Raw genomic sequence first — 14,823 nt, 5'->3', positions numbered from 1 at the left:
CCTTCTCTATGAGGGTGTGTGTTACCTTCTCTATGAGGGTGTGTGTTACCTTCTCTATGAGGATGTGTGTTACCTTCTCTATGAGGATGTGTGTTACCTTCTCTATGAGGGTGTGTAGTTGCTGTGTGACCTGCCAGCAGGGGTCTCCTCTCCCCTCGGTGGAGGAGTGTACGTGTCCCCCTCTGAGGTCGGCCCGTGTCAGACACGACACACTGCTCCTTGCAAACATCTCCTTCATCTGAACAACACACACAATTAAATACTACACACCTCCTTCCACTGAACAACAAAGAGTGTAGGCTAACGTTGTTAGGGATTCTTGGGGGACCAGAATTGAGAACACTGCATCATAAACAGTTGTTTACTTCACTTCCTCAAGTTACACTGTAATCAAAGGAATATTGCCATGTTCAAATGGAGTGTCTGTCTGTACACGTCTTCATAACATCTCTCTGTCGCTGTTCTTTAGGTTTCAGTTTCCTGTTGTATACAGGTTGGTAATGATTAACAGCCATAACCACTGATCCCACTCACTCACTCACTCACACAGACAGACAGACAGAAATAGAAGAGAGGAGGAGTATAGGGAAGCGGAGAGAGGAGGAGTATAGGGAAGCGGAGAGAGGAGGAGTATAGGGAAGCAGAGAGAGGGGGAGTATAGGGAAGCAGAGAGAGGGGGAGTATAGGGAAGCGGAGAGAGGAGGAGTATAGGGAAGCAGAGAGAGGGGGAGTATAGGGAAGCGGAGAGAGGAGGAGTATAGGGAAGCAGAGATAGGGGGAGTATAGGGAAGCGGAGAGAGGAGGAGTATAGGGAAGCGGAGAGAGGAGGAGTATAGGGAAGCAGAGAGAGGGGGAGTATAGGGATGCAGAGAGAGGGGGAGTATAGGGAAGCAGAGAGAGGGGGAGTATAGGGAAGCAGAGAGAGGGGGGGAGTATAGGGAAGCGGAGAGAGGAGGAGTATAGGGAAGCAGAGATAGGGGGAGTATAGGGAAGCAGAGATAGGGGGAGTATAGGGAAGCAGAGAGAGGGGGAGTATAGGGAAGCAGAGAGAGGGGGGGAGTATAGGGAAGCAGAGAGAGGGGGGGAGTATAGGGAAGCAGAGAGAGGGGGGAGTATAGGGAAGCAGAGAGAGGGGGGGAGTATAGGGAAGCAGAGAGAGGGGGGGAGTATAGGGAAGCAGAGATAGGGGGAGTATAGGGAAGCAGAGAGAGGGGGGGAGTATAGGGAAGCGGAGAGAGGAGGAGTATAGGGAAGCAGAGATAGGGGGAGTATAGGGAAGCAGAGAGAGGGGGAGTATAGGGAAGCAGAGAGAGGGGGGGAGTATAGGGAAGCAGAGAGAGGGGGGGAGTATAGGGAAGCAGAGAGAGGGGGGGAGTATAGGGAAGCAGAGAGAGGGGGGGAGTATAGGGAAGCAGAGAGAGGGGGGGAGTATAGGGAAGCAGAGAGAGGGGGGGAGTATAGGGAAGCAGAGATAGGGGGAGTACAGGGAAGCAGAGAGAGGGGGAGTATAGGGAAGCAGAGATAGGGGGAGTATAGGGAAGCAGAGAGAGGGGGGGAGTATAGGGAAGCGGAGAGAGGAGGAGTATAGGGAAGCAGAGATAGGGGGAGTATAGGGAAGCAGAGATAGGGGGAGTATAGGGAAGCAGAGAGAGGGGGAGTATAGGGAAGCAGAGAGAGGGGGGGAGTATAGGGAAGCAGAGAGAGGGGGGGAGTATAGGGAAGCAGAGAGAGGGGGGGAGTATAGGGAAGCAGAGAGAGGGGGGGAGTATAGGGAAGCAGAGATAGGGGGAGTACAGGGAAGCAGAGAGAGGGGGAGTATAGGGAAGCAGAGATAGGGGGAGTATAGGGAAGCAGAGAGAGGGGGAGTATAGGGAAGCAGAGAGAGGAGGAGTATAGGGAAGCAGAGAGAGGGGGAGTATAGGGAAGCAGAGAGAGGGGGAGTATAGGGAAGCAGAGAGAGGGTGGGTGTATAGGGAAGCAGAGAGAGGGGGAGTATAGGGAAGCAGAGAGAGGGGGGGAGTATAGGGAAGCGGAGAGAGGAGGAGTATAGGGAAGCAGAGATAGGGGGAGTATAGGGAAGCAGAGATAGGGGGTGTATAGGGAAGCAGAGAGAGGGGGAGTATAGGGAAGCAGAGAGAGGGGGGGAGTATAGGGAAGCAGAGAGAGGGGGGGAGTATAGGGAAGCAAAGAGAGGAGGGGAGTATAGGGAAGCAGAGAGGGGGGGAGTATAGGGAAGCAGAGAGAGGGGGAGTATAGGGAAGCAGAGAGAGGGGGGGAGTATAGGGAAGCAGAGATAGGGGGAGTATAGGGAAGCAGAGAGAGGGGGAGTATAGGGAAGCAGAGAGGGGGGGAGTATAGGGAAGCAGAGATAGGGGGAGTATAGGGAAGCAGAGAGAGGGGGAGTATAGGGAAGCAGAGAGAGGGGGGGGGTATAGGGAAGCAGAGATAGGGGGAGTATTGGGAAGCAGAGAGAGGGGGAGTATAGGGAAGCAGAGAGGGGGAGTATAGGGAAGCAGAGAGAGGGGGGGTATAGGGAAGCAGAGAGAGGGGGAGTATAGGGAAACAGGGAGAGGGAGAGTATAGGGAAGCAGAGAGATGGAGAGTATAGGGAAGCAGAGAGGGGGGGAGTATAGGGAAGCAGAGAGAGGGGGGGAGTATAGGGAAGCAGGGAGAGGGGGAGTATAAGGAAGCAGCGAGAGGGGGAGTATAGGGAAGCGGAGAGGGGGTGAGTATAGGGAAGCGGAGAGGGGGGGTGAGTATAGGGAAGCAGAGAGAGGGGGAGTATAGGGAAGCAGAGAGAGGGGGAATATAGGGAAGCAGAGAGAGGGAGTATAGGGAAGTGGAGAGAGGGGGAGTATATGGAAGCAGAGAGAGGGGGGGAGTATAGGGAAGCAGAGAGAGGGGGAGTATAGGGAAGCGGAGAGGGGGGGAGTATAGGGAAGCAGAGAGAGGGAGTATAGGGAAGCAGAGAGAGGGGGTGAGTATAGGGAAGCAGAGAGAGGGGGAGTATAGGGAAGCAGAGAGAGGGGGAATATAGGGAAGCAGAGAGAGGGAGTATAGGGAAGTGGAGAGAGGGGGAGTATAGGGAAGCAGAGAGAGGGGGGGAGTATAGGGAAGCAGAGCGAGGGGGAGTATAGGGAAGCGGAGAGGGGGGGAGTATAGGGAAGCAGAGAGAGGGAGTATAGGGAAGCAGAGAGAGGGGGAGTATAGGGAAGCAGAGAGAGGGAGTATAGGGAAGCGGAGAGGGGGGGAGTATAGGGAAGCAGAGAGAGGGAGTATAGGGAAGCAGAGAGAGGGAGTATAGGGAAGCAGAGAGAGGGGGAGTATAGGGAAGCAGAGAGAGGGGGAGTATAGGGAAGCCGAGAGGGGGGGAGTATAGGGAAGCAGAGAGAGGGAGTATAGGGAAGTGGAGAGAGGGAGAGTCAGCATTGTTGCTCAATCATTATGGAAATAATCCAGGTTACACAGCTGCATGAGAGAACACAAAGAGCCTAACAAAACATTTACAATTTCAACACCACTTGGACAATGCACTAAGAATACACTTAATGTTCCCTGCTAAAACAAGGTTAAACAATTAGAAAACAATACAATTTGATAATTGGCATATCAACAACGTTTTCTTGCAGTCAATCTTTTGCTCTCCGGGATCCGTGGGATGTCCTAACTAATGTTACCCCATTGAAGTTTAACTTTAAAATGTTTATATTTAGAGTAAGTTGAGGTGTAATGTAGGGGTTAGGGTTTAGGCTAGGGACATCCCAAGGATTCCAGACAGCACTAACCTTCTGCAGTTCTCTGCATAGAACTTCCTTATTCCCAGGGCACATCACTACAATACAAAACACTCCTTATTTTACCGAATGCACTGAGCGTTCGCTGCACACGTAGGCAATGTTTATTACAATCAACAAACAAGTCAGGGAAATAATTTGCAGAGCAACAAGTTTTCATGCAAAAGCTTTATTGGAACAGAACTACTTTCTCCGACTGTGTGCGATTTGGCACAGCACAGCACAACATCGCATAATCACAAGGTAAACAACCCGTATCAAGCCTGGATCAAATTAATTTTAAATACTTTCAACATACGTCATTTAGTTTGCCCGAAACAATGGAGCCAATGGAATAGTCACAAAAGTGCAATATCCAAGCTCCATCAAGCGACCTTGTATGGTAAGTGTATTTTTGCTACCCCTATTTTTCACCCGGTTCTTACCGTGTTGAGGACATTAGTGAAGTATAGCACGGTGACAGTAACGGCCACGGTCTGCACCAGAATCGCAGCGAGCAGCAGAACCCCGAGAAATGAGACGCCGCTTGAGCCTCCCGCCATACCGAACACCGCCTCACGCCCTTCTCTGTTCCGCTCCGGTTCCAGAACAAAAACGGAGTAGAGGGTAGCTAACTTCTGTCCCCCCTCCCTCCAGCAAAGAGTGAGAGGCAGAGGGAGGAGAGGGGAAGTCATTGTCAGGACAGCATGCATAGCCACGGTGAAGAAAAAGTATTGGAGGAACTTTCGGTTCTGGCTAAAAAATAAACCAAACCTGAAATGCAATTATTATTACGCTAGGAAGTCAGTTTTCTACATAGATATAGGCAACATATCTATGTTCGGCCTACCAACATCTGCACTTCTTTCTTTGTAGGCATAGACGTACCAATACGTGTCAATAAGTTACGTTTTTATTATTCCATTGTTCTATTCTAAAAGAGAAACAGGATTTTTGTGTCTGGTTAATAAATGGACCTTGTTTCTCAGTTCTGTATCTTAAACATCTGGCCTCAATATGTGCTCGGGCGTTTTTTTTGTTGGTCGGGGCCCCCATTTTTAGGAACTCCGTTGGGGTCTCAACTTACTGTTGAGAGTTAAAATAGTAGAATGCACAATGTGCAATTTCGACATTTGGTAGCGCATCAGCAGTTTTTTCTTGTTATGTCAGTCACTCAGTTATCCCATGTCAGATTTCTTCTTTAGATTGCTAGGTAAGCTAGTCTAGCTATAAACCTTGTAGTAGGCCTAATCAGCACTAATTGACCAACCGGGCACGCAGGGAATGTGCCCTGGGGCCCTGACCTCCAGGGGGGCCTTATTGATTTAGTTAGTCACTCTCACTCAGATATCATATGAACATGGAATAAGTCATGGCAAAATGTGAATAGCAGGAAATTAGCTATAAAACTGCTGCAGTTTCTCTCACCCCAAAATGAGTAGGATTGCATGAAATTATAGAAAAAAGCTAGAGGCACTGGTGTGTGTGTGTCTGAGTCTGTCTCATCCAGGGGGCTTGGGGAGGTCTGGGTCTGTCTCATCCAGGGGGCTTGGGGAGGTCTGGGTCTGTCTCATCCAGGGGGCTTGGGGAGGTCTGGGTCTGTCGCATCCAGGGGGACATGGGGAGGTGTGGGTCTGTCTCATCCAGGGGGACTTGGGGAGGTCTGGGTCTGTCTCATTCAGGGGGCTTGGGGGGGTCTGGGTCTGTCTCATCCAGGGGGACTTGGGGAGGTCTGGGTCTGTCTCATCCAGGGGGACTTGGGGAGGTCTGAGTCATAGCGTCATCATCACTATTATATGGGGCCCTCGAGTGGCGTAGTGGAGTCTCATAGGGCGGTGCACAATTGGCCCAGCATCGTCCGGGTTAGGGTTTGGCCCGGGGGAGGCCGTCATTGTCAATAATAATTTGTTCTTAACTGACTTGCCTAGTTAATCATTTTAAAAATTGCTATCCCTGCTGAGAGTGGCTAGTCTCAGTTTATCTATGATGTTACGTACACACACATACCACACACAATGTCCACCCCAAAATCACTTTTTTAAAGGAACTTGACTACTTGCTCTCTTCCCCTCTCTCCCACTTCACTCCCCCCTCTCTTCCCCTCTCTCTCTTCCCTTCCCACACCCCCTCTCTGCCTCTGTTCCTCTGCCTTTCTTCCCTTCCCATCTCTTCCCCTCTCTCTCTTCCCCTCTCTCTCTTCCCCTCTCGCTCTTCCCCTCCCATCTCTTCCCTTCCCATCTCTTCCCCTCCTTCTCTCCCCCTTCCTCTCTCCCCTCCTATCTCTTCCTCTCCCTCTCTTCACCTCCCCTCTCTTCCTCTCCCTCTCTTCCCTTCCCATCTCTCCCCCTGCCTCTCTCCACCTGCCTCTCTTCCCCTGCCTCTCTTCCCCTCCCCCTCTACCCGTCCCCTCTCTCAAACCTCTCATACTCCACCTCTTTCTTACCTCAGTCCTCTCTCCATCCATCCTACCTCTCTCCATCCATCCTACCTCTCTCCATCCATTCTACCCCTCTCCATCCATCCTACCCCTCTCCATCCATTCTGCCTCTCTCCATCCATCCTACTTCTCTCCATCCATCCTACCTCTCTCTATCCATCCTACCCCTCTCCATCCATTCTGCCTCTCTTCATCCATCCTACCCCTCTCCATCCATCCTACCCCTCTCCATCCATCCTACCCCTCTCCGTCCATCCTACCTCTCTCCATCCATCCTACCTCTCTCCATCCTACCTCTCTCCATCCTACCTCTCTCCATCCATCCTACCTCTCTCCATCTATTCTATCTCTCTCCATCTATTCTACCTCCATCCATCCATCCTCTCTCTCTCTCTCCCTTTCCCCTCTCTCCCTCTACACCTTGGTGTTGACATGACCTCCTCACAATTCAGCCAATCAAATGGCTCTATAACACACACACACACACACACTGACCATGACCATGGCAGTTTATCTGGCACATGCACACCCCAGGGGGGTGGGACGAGGGAGACAATATAATGGGCCAATTGAACGATTTGGAAAGCAGAGAACTGACCAATGGCCGAAGAGAAAATTTGGGGTTTTCCAGAGTTCTGTTTTTGGCATCGTTTATTGTCGCTGACGCCAGGAAAAGCCCCAACTGAGACACAATGTGCTCCTAAAGATGATCTACAGACTGTGTGTGTGTGCACAGTAAAAACCTATACTGAACAAAAATATAAACGCAACATACAACCATTTCTAAGATTTTGCTGGGTTAACAGTTCATGTAAGAAAATCTGTCAATTGAAATGAATTCATTAGTCCCTAATTTATGGATTTCACATGGGCAGGGGCGCAGCCATGGGTGGGTCTGGGAGGGCATAGGCTCAACCACTTGGCAGCCAGGTTCAGCCAATCAAAATTTGTTTTTCTCCACAAAATGGCTTTATTACAGACAGGAACGCTCCTCAACCACCCCCCCCCCCCCCTTCTCTAGAACGACATTGGAGGCAGCTTATGTTAGTGAATTGAACATAAAATTATCTGACAACAGCTCTGGTGGATCTTCCTGCAGTCAGCATGCCAATTGCACACTCCCTCAAAACTTGAGACATCTGTGCCATTGTGTTGTGTGACAAAACTGCCTTTTATTGTCCACAGCACAAGGTGCACCTATGTAATGATCATGCTGTTTAGTTAGCTTCTTGATATGCCACACCTGTCAGGTGAATGGATTATCTTATCTTATCTAAACAAATATGTCCACAACATTTGAGAGAAATTAGCTTTTTGTGTGTTTGGAACATTTCTGAGATCTTTTTTATTTCAGCTCATGAAAATGTACATGTTGTGTTTAGATTTTGCCAGTGTAGTTGTTTCATCTGATTATTATAAAGTAACTGGTACCACAGCTTTTTGTTGTTGTTTACTCTTCGTTCCAAGTATTGAATGAACATATGATCAAAAACATCATTTAAAATTGACTGAATTCTTCTAAAGATTTGGGACAATTTTTTTTTTGTTCAGTTAACGTTTGGACCGAAAAGTTGAGTAAACAAAACAATAATGTAATATAACAATAATAACAATAATACAACTAGATTTGTGTTACCGTGTGTGTGTGTGTGTGTGTGTGTGTGTGTGTGTGTGTGTGTGTGTGTGTGTGTGTGTGTGTTAACTAGCACTATTGTAATAGGAGCTGCTAACTCAATGCCTCATTTCACTTCAGGAATCAAGGAGAGAGGGGTAGAGAGGGGCGAGCTCTATGAGATACAATTACATACCATATGTGGGGGATGTCAGAGTGTGTGTGTGTCTGGGGGGGTCTGACTCAGTGTCTGAGCCCTTAGATACAGACTGTCTTTATGTTGATCCAGATCTTTTACTCACCCGAAGCCTTCGCTCTTTCTACCCCTTTTCCTCCCATTCTCTCCCTCAATCTCCCCCTCCCTCCCTCCCTCCTTCCATCTGTCAGAAAGCAGTGAACAATGTAACCTTTACTCAGAGATAATGTTCTCCTATCACATTCCCACACCATGCTCTCCCACACTTCTCTTTCCACATTCTCTCCGTTTTCTCTTTGTTTTCTTTTGAAATAAATCGTCCAGCAGCAAGTGATTAACGGGTTACTCCCCGGGGCACGGAGACTGACTCCCAACGCGAGGTCAGGGACACACACACACACACACACAAACTACACACTCAGATGTGTTGAGAGAGCATGTACCTCCTCATCCTCTACTGTCATGTGATGGGTCATGTGATGGTCTGGTTCCACTGTTCCTCAGGTCTTGAGAAAGAAAGGAGAGGAAGAGAGAGGAAAGGAGAGGTAGAAAGAGGAAAATAGAGGAAAGGAGAGGTAGAAAGAGGAAGAGACAGGAAAGGAGAGGTAGAAAGAGGAAGAGACAGGAAAGGAGAGGTAGAAAGAGGAAGAGACAGGAAAGGAGAGGTAGAAAGAGGAAGAGACAGGAAAGGAGAGGTAGAAAGAGGAAGAGAGAGGTAGAAAGAGGAAAGGAGAGGTAGAAAGAGGAAGAGACAGGAAAGGAGAGGTAGAAAGAGGAAGAGACAGGAAAGGAGAGGTAGAAAGAGGAAGAGAGAGGAACGGAGAGGTAGAAAGAGGAAAGGAGAGGTAGAAAGAGGAAGAGAGAGGAAAGGAGAGGTAGGAAGAGACAGGAAAGGAGAGGTAGAAAGAGGAAGTGAGAGGAAAGGAGAGCGTGAGAGACAGAAAATGAGAACAGGTTCCCCAAGAATCAACCTGAGAGGCCATCTCCTGCCTGAAGGCTTCAGCTACGATTCAACACACACATTCACATAGCTGACATGTCTGAGTGTAAGTGTGTGTGTGTGTGTGTGATTTTACTCTCTATCAATAGAGAGGTGTGTCACTCTCAGTTCAGCTACAAATATCCTGGAGATTCAAACTGCATTCTTTAAAACAGAACAGCCCACACGCACGTACGTGTGCACACACACATTTTTCCTTTAAAACCGGAAGAACTCTTTTCACCTTGAAATACAGAACTATTACTAAGACAAAGTCCTATCTGAACCAACACAGACCACTGAAACTTTATCTAAGTCCAAGAGAAAAATTTGAAACAAGCACAGACACAGTCAGGCTAAATAACATATAAATCTACATTTTATAGTCAGGCTAAATAACATATAAATCTAAATTTTATAGTCAGGCTCAACAGATAAATCTATCTTTTATAGTCAGGCTCAACAGATAAATCTACATTTTATAGTCAGGCTCAACAGATAAATCTACATTTTATAGTCAGGCTCAACATATAAATCTACATTTTATAGTCAGGCTCAACAGATAAATCTATATTTTATAGTCAGGCTCAACAGATAAATCTATCTTTTATAGTCAGGCTCAACAGATAAATCTATATTTTATAGTCAGGCTCAACAGATAAATCTATCTTTTATAGTCAGGCTCAACAGATAAATCTATATTTTAGAGTCAGGCTCAACAGATAAATCTATCTTTTATAGTCAGGCTCAACAGATAAATATATCTTTTATAGTCAGGCTCAACAGATAAATCTACATTTTATAGTCAGGCTCAACAGATAAATCTATATTTTATAGTCAGGCTCAACAGATAAATCTACATTTTATAGTCAGGCTCAACAGATAAATCTACATTTTATAGTCAGGCTCAACAGATACATCTATCTTTTATAGTCAGGCTCAACAGATAAATCTACATTTTATAGTCAGGCTCAACAGATAAATCTACATTTCATAGTCAGGCTCAACAGATAAATCTACATTTTATAGTCAGGCTCAACAGATAAATCTACATTTTATAGTCAGGCTCAACAGATAAATCTATATTTTATAGTCAGGCTCAACAGATTAATATATATTTTATAGTCAGGCTCAATAACAGATAAATACATATTTTATAGTCAGACTCAATAACAGATAAATACATATTTTATAGTCAGGCTCAACAGATTAATATATATTTTATAGTCAGGCTCAACAGATAAATCTATATTTTATAGTCAGGCTCAACAGATAAATCTATATTTTATAGTCAGGCTCAACAGATAAATCTACATTTTATAGTCAGGCTCAACAGATAAATCTACATTTCATAGTCAGGCTCAACAGATAAATCTACATTTTATAGTCAGGCTCAACAGATAAATCTACATTTTATAGTCAGGCTCAACAGATAAATCTATATTTTATAGTCAGGCTCAACAGATTAATATATATTTTATAGTCAGACTCAATAACAGATAAATACATATTTTATAGTCAGACTCAATAACAGATAAATACATATTTTATAGTCAGGCTCAACAGATTAATATATATTTTATAGTCAGACTCAATAACAGATAAATACATATTTTATAGTCAGACTCAATAACAGATAAATACATATTTTATAGTCAGACTCAATAACAGATTAATACATATTTTATAGTCAGGCTCAACAGATTAATATATATTTTATAGTCAGACTCAATAACAGATAAATACATATTTTATAGTCAGACTCAATAACAGATTAATACATATTTTATAGTCAGGCTCAACAGATTAATATATATTTTATAGTCAGACTCAATAACAGATAAATACATATTTTATAGTCAGGCTCAACAGATAAATCTATATTTTATAGTCAGACTCAATAACAGATAAATACATATTTTATAGTCAGGCTCAACAGATAAATCTATATTTTATAGTCAGACTCAATAACAGATAAATACATATTTTATAGTCAGACTCAATAACAGATTAATACATATTTTATAGTCAGACTCAATAACAGATAAATACATATTTTATAGTCAGACTCAATAACAGATAAATACATATTTTATAGTCAGGCTCAACAGATAAATCTATATTTTATAGTCAGACTCAATAACAGATAAATACATATTTTATAGTCAGACTCAATAACAGATTAATACATATTTTATAGTCAGACTCAATAACAGATTAATACATATTTTATAGTCAGACTCAATAACAGATAAATACATATTTTATAGTCAGACTCAATAACAGATTAATATATATTTTATAGTCAGACTCAATAACAGATAAATACATATTTTTTAGTCAGACTCAACAGATTAATACATATTTTATAGTCAGACTCAATAACAGATAAATACATATTTTATAGTCAGGCTCAACAGATACATATATATTTCATAGTCAGGCTTAATAACAGATACATACATATATATATATATATATAATAGTCGGACTCAAAAGATAAATATAGATTTTATAGTCAGGTTTAATAACAGATACATATATATTTTATAGTCAGGCTCAATAATAGATAAATATATATCCGGCTACCCGGATAAAGAACTAAATAAACTTCAGTTAGTGCTAAACACGGCTGCTAGAATCCTGACTAGAACCAATAAATGTGATCATATTACTCCAGTGCTAGCCTCCCTACACTGGCTTCCTGTTAAGGCAAGGGCTGATTTCAAGGTTTTTCTGCAAACCTACAAAGCATTACATGGGCTTGCTCCTATCCATCTTTCTGATTTGGTCTCCTGCCGTACATACCTACACGTACGCTACGGTCACAAGACGCAGGCCTCCTAATTGTCCCTAGAATTTCTAAGCAAACAGCTGGAGGCAGGGCTTTCTCCTATAGAGCACAATTTTTATGGAATGGTCTGCCTATCCATGTGAAAGACGCAGACTCAGTCTCAACCTTTAAGTCTTTATTGAAGACTCATCTCTTCAGTAGGTCCTATGATTGAGTGTAGTCTGGCCCAGGAGTGTGAAGGTGAATGGAAAGGCACTGGAGCAACGAACTGCCTTTGCTGTCTCTGCCTGGCCGGTTCCCCTCTCTCCACTGGGATTCTCTGCCTCTAATCCTATTGCAGGGGCTGAGTCACTGGCTTACTGGTGCTCTTCCATGCCGTCCCTAGGAGGGGTGCGTCACTTGAGTGGGTTGAGTCACTGACGTGATCTTCCTGTCTGGGTTGGCGCCCCCCTTGGGTTGTGCCGTGGCGGAGATCTTTGTGGGCTATACTCGGCCTTGTCTCAGGATGGTAAGTTGGTGGTTGAAGATATCCCTCTAGTGGTGTGGGGGCTGTGCATTGGCAATGTGGGTGGGGTTATATCCTGCCTGTTTGGCCCTGTCCGGGGGGTGGGGCCACAGTGTCTCCTCACCCCTCCTGTCTCAGCCTCCAGTATTTATGCTGCAGTAGTTTATGTGTCGGGGGCTAGGTTCAGTCTGTTATCTGGAGAATTTCCCCTGTCTTATCCGCTGTCCTGTGTGAATTTAAGTATGTTCTCTCTAATTCTCTCTCTCATTCTCTCTTTCTTTCTGTCTTTCTCTCTTTCTTTCTCTCTTTCTCTCTTTCTTTCTCTCTCTCTCTCAGAGGACCTGAGCCCTAGGACCATGCCCCAGGACTACCTGGCCTGATGACTCCTTGCTGTTCCCAGTCCACCTGGCCATGCTCCTGCTCCAGTTTCAACTGTTCTGCCTGCAGCTATGGAACCCTGACCTGTTCACCGGAAGTGCTACCTGTCCCAGACCTGCTGTTTTCAACTCTCTAGAGACAGCAGTAGCGGTAGAGATACTCTGAATGATTGGCTATGAAAAGCCAACTGACATTTACTCCTGAGGTGCTGACTAGCTGCACCCTCGACAACCACTGTGATTATTATTATTTGACCCTGCTGGTCATTTACAGTGCCTTGCGAAAGTATTCGGCCCCCTTGAACTTTGCGACCTTTTGCCACATTGCAGGCTCCAAACATAAAGATATCAAACTGTATTTTTTTGTGAAGAATCAACAACAAGTGGGACACAATCATGAACTGGAACGACATTTATTGGATATGTCAAACTTTTTTAACATATCAAAAACTGAAAAATTGGGCGTGCAAAATTATTCAGCCCGCTTAAGTTAATACTTTGTAGCGCCACCTTTTGTTGCGATTACAGCTGTAAGTCACTTGGGGTATGTCTCTATCAGTTTTGCACATCGAGAGACTGACATTTTTTCCCATTCCTCCTTGCAAAACAGCTCGAGCTCAGTGAGGTTGGATGGAGAGCATTTGTGAACAGCAGTTTTCAGTTCTTTCCAAAGATTCTCGATTAGATTCAGGTCTGGACTTTGACTTGGCCATTCTAACACCTGGATATGTTTATTTTTGAACCATTCCATTGTAGATTTTGCTTTATGTTTTGGATCATTGTCTTGTTGGAAGACAAATCTCCGTCCCAGTCTCAGGTCTTTTGCAGACTACATCAGGTTTTCTTCCAGAATGGTCCTGTATTTGGCTCCATCCATCTTCCCATCAATTTTAACCATCTTCCCTGTCCCTGCTGAAGAAAAGCAGGCCCAAACCATGATGCTGCCACCACCATGTTTGACAGTGGGGATGGTGTGTTCATGGTGATGAGCTGTGTTGCTTTTACGCCAAACATGACGTTTTGCATTGTTGCCAAAAAGTTCAATTTTGGTTTCATCTGACCAGAGCACCTTCTTCCACATGTTTGGTGTATCTCCCAGGTGGCTTGTGGCAAACTTTAAACAACACTTTTTATGGATATCTTTAAGAAATGGCTTTCTTCTTGCCACTCTTCCATAAAGGCCAGATTTGTGCAACATACGACTGACTGATTGTTGTCCTATGGACAGAGTCTCCCACCTCAGCTGTTGATCTCTGCAGTTCATCCAGAGTGATCATGGGCCTCTTGGCTGCATCTCTGATCAGTCTTCTCCTTGTATGAGCTGAAAGTTTAGAGGGACAGCCAGGTCTTGGTAGATTTGCAGTGGTCTGATACTCCTTCCATTTCAATATTATCGCTTGCACAGTGCTCCTTGGGATGTTTAAAGCTTGGGAAATCTTTTTGTATCCAAATCCGGCTTTAAACTTCTTCACAACAGTATCTCGGACCTGCCTGGTGTGTTCCTTGTTCTTCATGATGCTCTCTGCGCTTTTGACGGAACTCTGAGACTATCACAGTGCAGGTGCATTTATACGGAGACTTGATTACACACAGGTGGATTGTATTTATCATCATTAGTCATTTAGGTCAACATTGGATCATTCAGAGATCCTCACTGAACTTCTGGAGAGAGTTTGCTGCACTGAAAGTAAAGGGGCTGAATAATTTTGCACGCCCAATTTTTCCGTTTTTGATTTGTTAAAAAAGTTTGAAATATCCAATAAATGTCGTTCCACTTCATGATTGTGTCCCACTTGTTGTTGATGCTTCACAAAAAAATACAGTTTTATATCTTTATGTTTGAAGCCTGAAATGTGGCAAAAGGTCGCAAAGTTCAATGGGGCCGAATACTTTCGCAAGGCACTGTATGTTCATTTGAACATATTGGCCATGTTCTGTTATAGTCTCCACCTGGCACAGTCAGAAGAGGACTGGCCACCCCTCAGCCTGGTTCCTCTCTAGGTTTCTTCCTGGGTTCTGGCTTTGAGATATCAGCTGATGTAAGAAGGGCTTTATAAATAATACATTTGATATATATTTTATTGTCAGACTCAACAGATAAATATATATTTTATAGTCACACTCAAATAAATATATATTTCATAGTCAGG

The 14,823-nt window shown here is 44.5% G+C and overlaps 1 protein-coding gene and 1 long non-coding RNA gene across 4 annotated transcripts in view; one reads left to right on the top strand and one right to left on the bottom strand.

The window, feature by feature from the left end:
- LOC110489618 (tumor necrosis factor ligand superfamily member 10) overlaps positions 1-4,794 on the bottom strand; it is a 10,605-nt gene extending 5,811 nt beyond the window's left edge. Inside the window, exons 1-2 of one of the 2 annotated variants that reach the window (XM_036943758.2) lie at positions 4,220-4,794; positions 98-238 (exon numbers count right to left, since the gene is read on the bottom strand). In XM_036943758.2, coding sequence (XP_036799653.2) covers positions 98-238; positions 4,220-4,486 — 408 coding nt within the window. In that variant the 5' untranslated portion in view covers positions 4,487-4,794. The remainder of the gene's footprint in view (positions 1-97; positions 239-4,219) is intronic. The other variant, XM_090199312.1, reaches the window with a different exon arrangement.
- On the top strand, positions 3,882-14,449 carry LOC149977392 (uncharacterized). Of its 2 annotated transcripts, none has more exons than XR_016486546.1 (2): positions 3,882-4,037; positions 12,633-14,449. It is a non-coding gene; the product is annotated as an uncharacterized LOC149977392 (long non-coding RNA). The 2 variants fall into 2 exon arrangements; XR_016486547.1 differs by having other exon boundaries at positions 3,993-4,176.
- Positions 14,450-14,823: the final 374 nt, after the last annotated feature.

This window comes from Oncorhynchus mykiss, chromosome 15, assembly GCF_057628025.1.
Source record: "Oncorhynchus mykiss isolate SJ-2025 chromosome 15, ASM5762802v1, whole genome shotgun sequence".
NCBI classification, from domain to species: domain Eukaryota; kingdom Metazoa; phylum Chordata; class Actinopteri; order Salmoniformes; family Salmonidae; genus Oncorhynchus; species Oncorhynchus mykiss.
This window is presented reverse-complemented; position numbering and strand designations above follow the sequence as displayed.